Genomic DNA, 14147 nt, shown 5'->3' on the forward strand with positions numbered 1-14147 from the left:
TCCTTTGCGGCAGAAAAATGTGCATGCCAATATGTGACCTCACAAAAACAAAGAAGAATGTAAACATCGTGTTACACGCTGATGTTAGTCCAGCGTTGTTAAAATGTGGGACCAGTGGTGGGCGGTCACGGCCCTCAAGGCCTCAACTGCCGGCCTAACTTAATCAAGAACTCAAAGTTCACTTTGATGTCATTATTATATCCAAGTGTTGAATTTGCAGAGGAGAGTTTTTATCCAATCAGAATTCAGCGAGCTCGTGTTGCCAGGCAGATTTCACAATAGCAGCAGTACGCACTATTCGTCCGAGGCCTTCAGACACAATCGTGCGGGTGTCTGTTCTGTGTCTCAAGGAGGCTTTTACCGTCGATAGCCAATCAGATCACGAGCCGGTTACAGTGAGCCTTCTCGCTGGCCTCACGTTGAAGGTGATGAACGCGTCTTGTGATTGGATACTCACTCGTGAGCGGAATCAACACACCCGTAAGTGGTAACTGGCGACCGTTCGAAAATCTCAAATATATTCTTGCTTTTTTTAAACCACAACGGCCAAAGGAGGGAAAAAGTGTGGATTTCATTGCAGATACACCTGCGAGGCCATTTTCAAGAGACGCTAGTGTTGGACGACCTACGACGTACTACTAGTACGTGAGTGTGTGTGTGTTCTGTTCTCACTACACAACATGGCACCAATGAAACCATTACCATGTGTATTATTTCTCCAGCCGTGGTGTCATAAATGACACTATTATGAGGGGTATTTATTCAAGTCGGACTTCGGCGAAGGCCGTCGTGTGAAATGCACGGCCCGCCACTGCGTGGAAGCCACTTTGATACAAAAACTGGCGTTGGCTTCGACATATTTCGTTTTATTTACTGCCGCCTGCTGGTTGTTCAGTTCGAGCGCCTCTTTGATCGGCTCCATTATGTTCCCGTGGCGGAGAACAGAATGTCACGAGACTCGAGAGTCATCAGCTTTCGCCACACACACGTAGATGTTTGCTGGGGAACGTTGAACACGTTTAAGTCGTCGTCGGTCACGATTGTCACGGTTGTTGTTCTTGTTGACCTGAGACGTAGCGATGCGGGTTGGCCACACGGGGCAGTGTGGAGGCTCGTGTGGGGCGTCCGTCGAAGCTGCTCCAATCTTTGCTGACAGCTGCTCAGACCACAAGAACACACCCGATTGCTCGGCAGGAAGATCACATGGCACTTTGTGCGCACCGCCACTTGAGCCTACCTGATGCGGGCTTGAGGGGCCGAGGAGGGGTTGGCCTCGGGGCCTTCAGCGCAGGCCCTTGGCGAGGCGGCAAAGGTGGACCTCGACAGGACGACTGAGTGTACGGACCCACCGCTGCCACCTTGGATGTGGCGTGCTGAGAGGCGGCGTTGTCCAAGGGCACCTGCGGAGTTGAACAAACACGAGCACACATTTCAGCTTCCGCGTGTCACATTAGCATAGCAAGCAGCATGTCCACTCACAGGCGTGTTCTCCTTGTGCTCCAGCCCCGCCTTCTTCTTCCAAAGGCGCTGACGGAGCTCGGCCACGCGTCGCTCCATGGTCGCCACCTCTCGGTTCTTCCTGCTCAGCTCGTCCCTCTGCCGCTGCAAGCGAGAGTTCTGCTCCTGGTTCATTCGGTTCCTCAGCTGGGGGGGAGGGGGGTATTTGTGGGCCACATTGGCTTGGCTTTCAACGGCTTTTCTGGCCGGACAGGTTTGTTAGCGTGCGCTTTTCCCATCTTGCCTAGCCTCACCTGCAGCTCCCCGCATAGCCGCTCCAGCACCGCGGAGGAGGAGGAGGTCCTGCTGCTCCTGAGCCCTTCCAGCTGCTCGCTCAGCTGATCCACACGGGCCACGCCCACCAGGAGCTCCTTCTTCTTCTGCTGAAACAGGGTGCTCATGTGCTCCACCTCTGAAGCTGAGGAGAAGAGGTGGCCTCAGCGCGGTTTACTATTTCGACTGCCGGCGTGCCTTCTAGAACATTCTACTCAGCTTCCAGAATCCACCAACATGACTACGATAGACCTGTAAAAACTTCTGCTCAATTCTTGAAACCTTATTGTCCACTTATTGCTGGACTTCTTTAACCTCCAAGTATCTTCTGGAACATTCCTTTTGACTTGTGGAGCGTTTGTTCAACTTCAACTTGCCCGTAACTCACTCACCCAGCTTGCTGTTGGTGACGCGCTTTCGCTCCACTTGGCCGCTGATGGCCCGCAAACGCCGCAGTTTGGCTTCCTGCTTTGCAGCGTTATCGTGAAGATGCTGCATACACTCCTCCTCCAGCGCCTGCCGGTGGTCCCTGTTGTGCCTCAAATGCCATAAACGTTGCTCCTGGCGGAGGGCAGGGGGTGACAACAGCGTCAATGACATCACATGCTGGTCACGCTGATGACGTTGCAATGTCATCAGACCTTGGAGGCGAGCAGCTGTTGCTTATCGTGGATGTCGCGCTGCTGTCGCTCCGCCAGATGCTTCAGCTCGCTCAGCGCTGCGTCGGGACGAGGCGAAGGCACCTGCGTGTGTTCACAAAGATTTAGCTTGCTCACCCTAAATCTAAATCTAAATCTCGAGCTTGTTCGGTTAGGCTAACGCTAGTCAACTCGCCAGCCTCGGCAGCCGTGTGACCTCGGCTCGTCATGCGGTCTGCTGCACAGCGCACGCCTGAACGCAAACACGCTGCAGCTTCGTATGGTTAGCAGCATCGCAAGCGGAACACAACTCGCAAGAATCTTCCATTTGATGTCTCGAACCTCGGACCTTTCCTCAACAACGTAATCGCGTCGACGCGGCTTCAACAACTTTCTGCTCCACTTTATGAACCTCCTGCTCGTCTTCGACAACCTTTCCAGTGTCTCTGAGCCCCCTAGAACCCGAATCTCATCCATCTGCCGGTGTAGACCAGCATGCTTTTGTTGTGTTTTTGTGCTGGTCTTGCTGATGTCGCCCGCACCACCAGCAGCAAAAGAAGAAGAAAAGCAGCCAAGACTGAAAGCCTCGACCGAACATGCGGTCAGTGGGCAAGCCGCTCTTCCAAATGAGCCACAGTTACCAGCAAGAGCAGCATGCCGGTCATGCCGGTCATGCCGGTCTTGCCGGTCTTGCCGGTCTTGCCGGTCTTGCTGGTCTTGCTGGTCTTGCCGGTCTTGCCGGTCTTGCCGGTCTTGCTGGTCTTGCCGGTCATGCCGGTCTTGCTGGTCTTGCTGGTCTTGCCGGTCTTGCCGGTCTTGCTGGTCTTGCCGGTCTTGCCGGTCTTGCTGGTCTTGCCGGTCTTGCCGGTCATGCCGGTCTTGCCGGTCTTGCCGGTCTTGCCGGTCTTGCCGGTCTTGCCGGTCTTGCCGGTCACTCCAGCAACATGTTGGCCTGATTGCTCAGTGACCAAAGGTTCGGCTCCTCTAATCTTGACTCTTTTTTTTTCTTTTGTCGCACCAAAACACATCCAAACAAAACCACGCCGCATGCCACCAAACTGCTTTTTTTTTTTTTTTTAAACACGGATGAGAATCCAGCTCAATTTCCACGCCAACTTTCTGCTCAAACTTTTATTGAGTCGACATGCTCTCTAGTGCCTTCTTTGACTCACCTTGTTGAATATTCCGCAAGCTTCCGCTCAACGTCTCGAGCCCTTCTGGTGTCCAGGCACCTTCTAGATTTTTCTTTTTGACTTGTGCAACCTTCTGCTCAACTCTTAGAAACTAATTCTCCACTTCATGAACCTTCGACTTGACTTCTAGATCCTCCCAATGTCGACCTTTAGAACCTACCATTTGGCCTCTAGAAAATTCTACAACCTTTCTTGTGTCCATTTGCCTTCTAGAACATTCTATTGGACTTCCGGAACATTCGATTCAACTGCAAGACGATTCTGCTTGATTTTTTTGTACGTTGTGTGCTGAATACCAGATAGTACACAGGCAAACATATTTGGCGTGCGTGCGCCAACCTGTGTGCGGCAGGCGTCCGAGTAGGTAGGAAACCTCCCCACTGTGCTGCCCCCAACGCTGCAACACCTCCATCATCTTCTCGTCCTCCCCGATGACGCGTTCTGATCGGTCCAAAGGCATTTTTGTGTCACTTTTGTTCAGCGGTCCAAATCGCTCGTCATCCATCACACAGTGCCCGATACTGTTTTTTTGTTTTTCCTGAAAATCTATTTCTTCATTGATGACATGAAATTACGTGACATTTCCAAAAATATCGACACCCACTCAGATACAATTTATCCTTTAGCCGAAAGGAATGTTTGTGACTAAACTCGTTAGTTCCAGAGCTGGGCTCTTGAGCGGTTTTAGCCAATCAGTCCCCTGCCCTTCAGCCGCCGGCCTTATTCATAAAAAATTGTCGGCCTCCAGCCAAGTAAAGACCCGCTCCCTTAAAAAAAAAAAAAAAAAGGTCCGTGCATGATGCCACAGCGGGAGGGAGGCCAACGGCAGAAGTTTATTTGATGATCAGAAGAAGAAGAAGATTTTTCTTCTTTCGTTCCGCCCAGCTCTCGTTAGTTCGAGTAATAATGGAAACTTTCTTTTGATGATAAAGTGTCGGAGAAAAAAGAACTAATGAGTTGAATCATAAATAAGAGACAGAATGAGCTTTAGTCAGTCAGGAATGTTCGCGGGCGTGCAGGAGTGCCTGCGGCGAACGAACCGTCTCCCCTCCAGGTCTCAGTGATGCAGCGGTGGTCCTCTCCCGGTTCCTGACACAAGTGGAGAACGTCCCTGCAAAGTGTTTCTGGCGTGATGGGAACTTGGCAACAGTCGTGCGCTCCGCCGCCTAGGAACACGCTCACAATCGTCTAGGACAATGTTTGCTGAAATACGACCATACCTTGGTGGAATCCAGGCGCTAACACGCTATTGCTAACCCTAAAGAGCAACGTTGTGGTGTTGACGAAAGAACAAAGTTACCATTCTGCTAGCCTGGCGTGACAGGCTGTGAAAAAAAAAATAACCTTTGACCTTCCTCATGTTGCTCACTGACATTTTGGTTTTGGCTGTGACAGGACGTGCCGGGTGGACAGCCTCGCCATGCCAGCATTTGTGTGTCACAACGCCAGCTAACCTCCTGAACATTAGTGAGCTGCTGTCAAATGTGGAGTTCAGCTTTGAAGAGTTGAGCAGAAGGTTCTGGAAGTTGAGTAAAAAATGATCAAAGTCAAACAGAAGGCGTGTAAATGCCAAGGTATGGCGCTCGATGTAGGCCACAATGACGTGTACGCGTACGAAAACACGTTTTGCGCGTGCGCACAACACCGGTGGTACGCTCACGGCTTCTCTCCTCTTCGGGTAGAAAACGCAGGCCGATAACTGTGCCGCAATGATCCAATCGGGATTCGGACACCAGGGCTGATTGTGATTGGCTGCTTACTCAGAGGTGGGCTGAAAAAAAAGAATGGATTGGCACGACTATGGTGACATTTAATGATGAAGACGCAAATGCACAATGTTTGATTAGAAAAAAAAATCGAAGTAAAGGGACAATATTGTATTATTGTGCTAAAACAGCGTGTTCGAATGCAGAAGACCTTCTTAGCGACTGTGTTCGAGTTTTCCCGGACGTCGTACTGCTGTGAAATGCGTTTGGACAGTAAGCGGCCGATCAGAATCAGCCCTCGTGTCCGACTCCTGATTGGTTAAGAATTGTGGCACAGTTGTCACGTCTGCATGGCAAGCGTAAATCAGCGTTTTGTACGCTATTTTGTGCGTACGCGTGGTTGGTCTTGCGCACGCAAAACACATTTTGGTTTGCACAAAAGCTCTTTTGCACGCGGTATTTGACATGACGCTTACGTAATTGTGGCATAAATCTCAGGCCAGCCAAAGGTTTTGAGCGAAGAACCCCAAGAAGGCTCTTTAAATTGACAAAAAAATGTTCTGAAAGTCAAACGGAAGGTTCAAAGAGTTATTGGGAGGTTGAAGGTGTCAAGCACAAGGTTCAAGAAGTCAGGTGAGAGGAACGTTTTCGGTCAATTGAGCTCGCTTCTTCGTGCAGCAGCTCAAAAAGACCGACCGGGGTGTGGCCACATGACGGCGTCCTAATCCGGGCTGGGATTAAGAACCCCCTCGGTGGGGTGGGGGCGGGGTCACCATCTAAACGATTACATTCATCGATCCATTTTCTAATGCGCTCATCCTCGCCAGGGGCACCCCAGAGTGAACGTCGAAGCAAAGTCTATCTTAATGCTAACATAGAATGTGAAATGCCAAAACGGAAATCATGGTCATGGTCATTTGAAGCCTTCAAACTACTGCGACTTTCTCGCCTCTTCTTGAGTTGTTGACGAGGCTCAGCGCCGCCTGGCACGTTGTGGTACAATGTGGTACTGCACTCCTGGCATACGACTCCAAATTGGGATTGATCTGTGGACTGGGAAAATCTGTTTTCGCTGTATAAATGTCAACTTGTTGCCATGGTAACACAGCAGCTGCTCACCACAGGTCACTTCCTCAATGTTCTGTTGGTGAGGCCCACGCCTGCAGCCATATGGGAGACAGGTCACATGACCACCGGATTAACACACGCACGCACGTTCTTAAAGATAAGAGGCACTTTGACATTCAAAACAAAACAAATGAACGTCAGCGCTCGTTAGGATGACGATCGCGAAGCTTGTGGTCTTGCCTGTCACAACGCTGCCAATCAAACATGACACAGTCTGTTGTCTTCGGCCTTCAACACGTGCGTGTGCGCGCGCGTGCGTGACCCTGCTCACCATGGCAACCGTTACCAGGCAGAACGGTCTTTCCTCCAGGAGGAAGCTGCCATTCAGTGATGGACGGAGGACGCCGCAATAACCTTGTTTGGGCTTCCGCTTTGCTCCAAACCCAAACAATGTGTCGCTTAGCAACCAAAACAACATCGCCTAGCAACCTTTCCAAGGTGGAAGGAACTGTAAAACGCAAGCTGATCAACTTCCGCGCCAAAAGCGAAATGACAAATTTGATAAGCTCAGATCAGACCAACCCCACGAGCTCGTCTCATTGGCTGAGCCGCTTCGGAGTCCCGCCTCCTCCCAACACACGACCGCGCGCATAAGTTGCACGAAAGGAGGAAACTAATCTTTCCAACTTCAGGAAACCCCTGCTCGACTTCAAGAACCTTTCTGTTGTCTACATTCTTTCTGGAACATTCAACTTGACCTCCGTGACCTTCCGCTGATGGCGAGGTCAAATAGGAATGAATGGAAGAATGGGTGAAAAGATGAATGGATGATGCTGATGTGGCATTTGGGGTGAGAGGCGCGACGTCACCTGACACAATCCATCAATCCATCCAACAATCTGTACGAGGGTTAGGGTCGGCTCACCGGCAGCATGGTGTCGGCGCGCTGCGAGTCACGTGACCTGTTGACGCCCGTCCGGCTTCTCGTGATCGGACCGGTTTGCTTTAGCATCCAAACGTGGAAGTCACCGAGCCAAGGCTGCCGTTCATCTGCGGAGCGGAGCGAGAATGACTACGCTGCTCACCGGGAACGCCGCTCAGTTTCAGCTCGCACGCCTGCCTATACTCAGATCCGGTTCCGCTTTTCAAAATAGAATTAGGTCAAAGCTGTAGAAAATGGCTTCCTGTGTTGTGTTGTTTTAGTATTTAAGCACAATTATATCTATCGAGTACGTATATTAATCTGACGAGATCTGCGTGGTGTTTGGCTGACGGTCTAGCTTTTATTGTGAAGGCGGAAATGCCAATTAAATGTGACGTCACGAAACGTGTCCATCTGCCTTGGAGGAAGCTAAAGTACGCTATGCTAACGGTGAACGTCTAGCAGAGCTGCTCGAGTTCGTCTAGATTTGTTTTTTTTTTCACCTATTCACGGGCTCTGGCGGTGTGCCGCGCGTGGCGAGAGAACTCAAGTCCGTTGCAAATGTTCATCTTTTAAACGTTGTCAGCTTCTCAGGTAAAACAAGTTGATGACTGAACAGGAAAAAATATTCATGGGGTTTTTAACTAAGGCTATCTGTTCGGCCTTTAAAAGACGCTACTTTTGTTGCTGTGTCCTGCTAAAACTGGTTAAGATGTGAAAGCATCAAATGTTGAAAAAACTTTCTCGACATTTTTAATCTTTTTTTCATTTTCTAAACATAATGGAAAGCTTCCTTAACGTACATTCACCATAAATCAGTGATGTTAATTATTTGTTCTAAACTGTATGTATATATATAAATAGATAGATGGATATCAGTGCTGTCAAGTGATTCATTTTTTAACTAAATAATGAATAATATCTTGTAATTGATGCAAAATCTCAAAATATGAAGTATTTTTAATTCAAAGACTGTTCTAATAGCTTTCTTGGATTCTTGAATGCGATCTAAATGCAGACATTTATTTTTGAAACATTTCTCAAAACTGCCCACGAGCGCCACACTCCAGCAGTGTTGGCTTGCAAGGCCCAGTGGTAACTTAAACAGTGTTTTGTTCTGAGAAGTGCGACGCAACATTCTTAAAATGGGTGCCATTCAAAGCAGGAGAAAAAAAAAACACTGTTGAGAAAGAAGCAAACCCCCATCGAAGGAACGACGACATCACTGTTAGGAGGCATTTGTGGTTGATGAAATTCCTGAAATGAGCATTGGAAGCCACGACGGCAGGGTGCAGAGCAACGTCACAAAGGCACCTGGCGAACTGCAAGCCTGTTGGGACACCAATTTGAACAGAGAAAATGGATAAGCAATTTGGACTTTTGGATTTGAAGAATAGCCTTTTTCCACTTGATCTCTTTGAAGGGGCTTTGTCAACTGCAAACTCAGGAATTGTTGCGCCCCGTTGACGTCTTCTTTCGAGATATTTCGCGATTACTATGACGCCTGTTCTGTGTCACCATTAGTAAACATGCGCATATGTGTTGCGTTAGCGTCGGAGGCCAACACGATGTCTGCCAGCAGCAGCAGTGGCGGCGATGTCGAGGCGTTGACAGAGCGAGGAAGAGAAGTTGGTGAAGAAGAGGAAGCACCTGATGATGAGGAATATCAGGTTGAATCTGCTGGCGGTGACGACAATGAGGAAGGATCTGATGATGAGGAGGAGGAAGTCGATGCTGGAGGACAAGATGAGGATGAATCGGATGAGGATGAAGAGGTCCATGATGAAGAGGTGGCGAAGGTCGAGTCAACCCACTTGAGGAGAGAGGACGTCAAAAAAGGTGAAGAACATGCTTTCTTTCTTTCGACAGCAACTGCATCTAAAATGGCGCTTTGATTCGATTCATTGCCGGATCACTCCAGCGCTCCCCGACCTTTTTTTCCGACGCGGGGTCCGGGCCTTCCTTACCTCGCTTTCGAAATACATTCTCATAAGTTCTAGCTTCGGTCTGAGCACAAATGCCGCAATGTATTCCTTGAAAAGTTAAACGATAGGATGTGAATCAAGTAATTAAAAAATCAGCAGTTGAATCTGTAACTCGTGTTCGTGGCCCATTTTGGTCACAACAATTGAAAGAATGGCCTTTTTGTCCGACCGTGAATTGACGTGCATTTTGTTGTCGCATGTCCAGAATTGTCGGTCATGTCGTTCGAGGACATCCTGAAACTGCAGAGCCACGTGGGCACCAAAGCGTACAACCGGGTCGCTCACGGCACTCGCCGGGCACTGCCGAGCGCTGCCGAGCGCAAGCGCCTCAACAAGAACAGGTGAGGTGGCGTCGGCTTGCGCTTGCGGCCGGGCTTGACGCCTTCTGCTCCTCCCGCAGGCCCACGGAGGTCTCCGCCAAGAAACGAGCGCCCTTCCTTCGCCAGGTGCTTGCCGTCAAGAAGCCGGTGAGTCCGCAAGCGCCGGCGTGCGCCGTGGTGGGCGTGGACCAACGGGGATAGGTTGCGCCAGCAATAGGAAGTTATGTCGTCAATTTGGAACGTCTGACGGACCGCAAGCTACCAATTTCGTCCCGTCTCGTCACGGAAAATTCGTTGTGTTTTCGTCATCAAAGAGCCACGTTTCGCTCGTCGTCGTCATGAAAAAAAGGGCCGTTAACAAAAGATTTTCGTCACCGTTGACCAAAACGACACCGGTCGTAAAGTGAAACAAAGAGCATGTCATTTCTATCTTCATTCTTTTCTTTTGGCGCAGACACTGAGAGATCCTCGTTTTGACGACCTGTCGGGGGAGTACAAGTCGGACATCTTTGACAAGACTTACAGCTTCATCCATGACATCAGACGGCGAGAGACACAGGTACGTACCCGCCGGCGCCATCGCCATCGTTAGCGGCCCACGTGTCTGCAATGGCCGCGCCGCTACCCCGACCGACGGCGCCCTGGAGGGTTCGCTGGCCGGCGCGTTTGTGCCATGTGACCTTTGCTCGTATCTGTGACTGCACGTGTCCTCGCGCCCAAACGGTCCATTGGCCGGCTGATTCAATTGGCAAGTTGGTAACATTTTTATCTTTCAGACAAACATTCTCCCCACCCTCCCAAAAATGGGCAAGTTTGCCCATTTTTCTCTCTGTTGTCAAGTTGAATACTGAAGGATCAACTGTTGTAAAACTGTCAGATGTTCTACCTGTAGTTGATAATTGTTGCACAAAGTGTTAAGGCGCCCACAAAATCAGAATCAGCACATAAAAAAATAAAAAAAAATCCATGTCAATCGGGAAACAAAAAGTATTGCGGCAACTGAACAGACACCAAATTGTTTGTTGGTTTTCTTCTTTGAAAGCCAGCCAATAAAAAGTTGATTACGCAAAGAAAATGGCCGACGTGCTGATTCCTCGGTGGCCTTCAGGCGATCCAGAAGCAGCTGACGAAAACCAAGAACAGCGACAAGAAAGAGCAGCTCAACATGCTCCTCAGGAAGATGGTGAGTGTCCTCGCAACGACAAGTGCACGCGAACATCCGCCCGGCAACACTTTGAGCTTGTCGTGCGCCCGGCAGGCCAATCAGGAGAGAGCGCGGCAGAGTCGAGAGCGCCAGCGGGCCAGCGAGCTGCAGCACAAACGGGAGCAGAGGGAACGGGCAAATCATGGAGCTCGCCCCTTCTTCCTCAACAAATGTACGTGACAACCGTTGCTCGCATTTGGGCTTGCGGCAAGAATGCGTCTCGGAGGAAAGAGGAAAAAAAGAATCAAGTTGGATTGGGAGGGACAACAATGTGCTCATCTAACAAGAGTGGCGCATTTTCACGATATTTTTAGAATGAAAATCTTAAGGAAAATGTTTTCTTTTTTAAATACATTTTCTTGGAAAAAAAAAAAAAACAAGTAGTGGTTGATATATTTTTAAAGAAATTAGACCAACAAAGTGCAATCGTCAGGGAATAAATAAAATTGCATTTTGGGGTAAAAATGGCAATGTGGAAAAAATAATTATAAAAATTTCACATTTTTGAATGTCTTTATTTTCAGGATTATAATTCAGAACCGTTTGCCGTTTTTAAAATCCCCTAAAAGTAAAAAACTAAATGGCAATTCAGAATAAAATTTGATTTTGATGGGAAAATAGCCGACCCATTTTTCTGCATATCCATCAAGTAGTCATTTTTGAGACCATTTAAAAAAAAAAAAAAAAAAATTATATTTGGGGAGAAAAAAGTGTTAAACCTGCAGGAATGAAAGGAGTGGAGAGTTGTTTTGTTGTTGTTGTTTTTGTATTTTTCTCTTTGCAGTGCATGCTTTGCAAGCAAGTCCGAAAAGGGAGAGTGTCTTAATCACAATTTGGTGTAAAAAAAAGTCCGTCCCACTTTTTTTTTTTTTTTCAGCAAAGCAGAAGAAGCTGCATCTGGCGGCGAGCTTCTCAGCGCTGAAGACGAGCGGCAAGCTGGATGCCTACCTGGGCAAGAAGAGGAAGCGCAACGCCGGTAAGGATCGCAGGAAGTTGCCATGGCAACAGAAGCGCCAAGACCAGCACACGCGGCCACCGCAGGCAGACAAACGCCTTTGAATGGTCTCCCAAGATGAGAGTTGGATTTCTTTTTGCTTTGACTTGTAAGAACTGCGCAGTATGAGCGAGTCCTTTTTTTCCCTCATGAATAAACACATTGGAAAGCTTTTTTTCCTCAGAAGGGCTTAACGGCACGTGCATTCACTGCGATGCGGACGGATGATTTGGGAATCCGGGCCGGTACCCGCATGGCACTACCCCGATTTAAAAAATAAATAAAAACTAGTTTGCAATGAGTCATGGCCACATTCTGATGCCAGGTATCGTATCGGTGTCAATAGCAGCCTTATTTCAAGGTATCGCTTCTGGCCATTTTGTGATCAGAAGCTCAAAGTTTGTATTAAGAATAGAAAATTGTCATTAGTTTCATCCAAGTTAAGGGAAAAAAAAATTGTCGTACATGTCGTTCTTTAAAATTATCAGTCATTGTTATTTGGGGGGACATTTTATGCATCAAAAGTACCTGTGACTACTCGAGAATGAGCTCTCGCACTGGTATCAGTCTGAAAAAGTATTGAACATGACCCTTAACCCGACTTTGAAGCCCTACCCCCTTGGAAGAACAAGCTTGATTCCTGCAATGAAAATTCAAACGTTGACTGCGTTAATGCTAAGACTAGTGAACGAACTGGAAGCCTGACATTTGTTCAACTGCTTTATTGGTGACCCAAAAGACCACGTTGCCAGTTTTTGATTGATGTCATTCATTTCCATTGATTGACGGATGAAGGACAACGTCAGCCATGAAGAAAAGCAAAAATGTAAATGCAAAAAAAAAAAAAAGCCATTTTATAGTCTCGTGTCCCCGTCAGTCACGTGTGCGCGTCTGTTGTCCCGGTGAACGTACGGCATTTTTGACCGCACGCTGCATCAGCCACGTGGCCACGTGCACGCCCAGCAGGGTGCCGCCCGCCACCCACGGCCAGTTGCGCCGCAGCCACCCGCCGCCTCTCATCACCACGGCTGCACTACTCGCTCTTTGCGTGGCCGGTGGGAGCACGCGCCGGGCTCTTATATAGATGGGGGCGGGCCTTGAGCTGGTACCATCCGGCGTGGATCAGAGCCAAACTGGTGCCCATCACAATGAGAACCTTATAGTCGCGCCACAAGCCCATCGCGCCCAATGCCAAGCTGCGTTGGCCGTGGCCCAGCCAACAGAGTCAGAGTCACCTACCACACAAAACAAGAAAACACAACCCAAAAAAGGCATTTTTGAGACAGGAGCAGCATGTTGGCACCATGACGTGCTTGTCATGTATCAGACGTGAAGTGTAGCTAATCAAGCGTCCACTGCGTTTAAGTTGCCACCATAAACTCGGTGCTCTGTCGTCGTGTTAATTCGACCAATTTCGTTTAACATCCAAGTCAACTCATGTCCGGGGGTTTTTTCTTCTTTTTTTGAGCGTGTCACGCCAAATACAAGCAACCACAGGTCGTGAGAGAGAGAAATTGATGGGGAGAATTATATCACCTTGTCGAAGGAGTTGCCGCTTCACCGGCGGACGCCATCTTGTCCAAGCTAAGGAGGGAGGGCTTGCCTCACACCGGAAATGACGTCACAGGATATTTAAACGCCTACGTTTGTTTACTTTGCTCAATAAACCTCGTTTGCTTGTATTTTGTTCGTGTTTGTTGAAGGGAATTTATTTATTGTTTATTGGTCGCGGAGGGAGCCTTCCCAGGTCACGTGACAGCTTTTTTGGCCTTACTACATACTGAATCATAAATACCCTTTTTAATTAATTGTTTATTTCATATTTTCACATTCACTCGTTGTTAAAGTATTTCCATAGGAAGGTTCGTCAAGTCAAATACAAATGATGGTTGTATAAAATGCTTGAGTGTCATTTGCATTGTTTGATTGTTCCTCTTGTTGTCATGGAGACGCAACTCGTCAATTCACCACTTCATTCAAGATTCATGGCTCGGCACACCTCGTTGACTTGCTGCCTGCGTGCGGGAGGGTGGTGTCACTAACAGCTGGCTGTTATAAAAGGCTCAGAGGTGAGGTGCTCGACAACATCTGCTGGTGCTCTTCCCCTTCGCCACCCGGTCGCCACCCGGTCGCCACCCGGTCGTGGCGTCCATCAATTTTAAGAGCCCGTTCGCACACACAGCACAGACGCCCGCACGGTACTGAAGGTGTCCTCTGAAATCTGCAAGGCGACACAAGCTGTCTGAATTCAAATTAGATACAAAGCGATCACCTAAAAGTGCAACCTTGTATGACATGAATGTGAATAATAATCCATTTAGCGGACTAACCATCACATCATCACGTT

The 14147-nt window shown here is 48.6% G+C and overlaps 3 protein-coding genes across 10 annotated transcripts in view; 1 reads left to right on the forward strand and 2 right to left on the reverse strand.

Moving 5' to 3' along the window:
- Positions 1–7746, reverse strand: part of LOC148332889 (apoptosis-stimulating of p53 protein 2-like) — a 12691-nt gene extending 4945 nt beyond the window's left edge. For 2 of the 8 annotated variants that reach the window (XM_088302026.1, XM_088302027.1), the window contains exons 1-7: positions 7301–7744; positions 2412–2513; positions 2163–2331; positions 1752–1915; positions 1480–1644; positions 1238–1400; positions 1067–1156 (exon numbers count right to left, since the gene is read on the reverse strand). In XM_088302026.1, the coding sequence (XP_088158152.1) occupies positions 1067–1156; positions 1238–1400; positions 1480–1644; positions 1752–1915; positions 2163–2331; positions 2412–2513; positions 7301–7387 (940 nt within the window). In that variant the 5' untranslated portion in view covers positions 7388–7744. Of the gene's footprint in view, positions 1–1066; positions 1157–1237; positions 1401–1479; positions 1645–1751; positions 1916–2162; positions 2332–2411; positions 2514–3580; positions 5373–7300 lie in introns of all 8 variants that reach the window. The other 6 variants (XM_088302030.1, XR_015844602.1, XM_088302028.1 and 3 more) reach the window with 6 other exon arrangements.
- Positions 7201–11994, forward strand: LOC148332890 (ribosomal RNA processing protein 36 homolog). The gene is made up of 8 exons (XM_088302043.1): positions 7201–7891; positions 8849–9136; positions 9488–9623; positions 9683–9749; positions 10057–10161; positions 10711–10785; positions 10861–10978; positions 11684–11994. Exons 2-8 carry the CDS (start codon positions 8866–8868, stop codon positions 11863–11865), a joined length of 954 nt encoding a protein of 317 aa, XP_088158169.1. The 5' UTR covers positions 7201–7891; positions 8849–8865; the 3' UTR covers positions 11866–11994.
- A 513-nt stretch (positions 11995–12507) lies between these two features.
- Positions 12508–12967, reverse strand: LOC148332891 (uncharacterized). The gene has a single exon (XM_088302046.1). The coding sequence runs from the start codon at positions 12818–12820 to the stop codon at positions 12674–12676; it is 147 nt and encodes a 48-aa protein (XP_088158172.1). The 5' UTR covers positions 12821–12967; the 3' UTR covers positions 12508–12673.
- Positions 12968–14147: the final 1180 nt, after the last annotated feature.

The sequence above is a fragment of the Idiotropiscis lumnitzeri genome, chromosome 8, assembly GCF_059441095.1.
Source record: "Idiotropiscis lumnitzeri isolate Australia: NSW breed Sydney's pygmy pipehorse chromosome 8, RoL_Ilum_1.0, whole genome shotgun sequence".
Lineage (NCBI taxonomy): Eukaryota > Metazoa > Chordata > Actinopteri > Syngnathiformes > Syngnathidae > Idiotropiscis > Idiotropiscis lumnitzeri.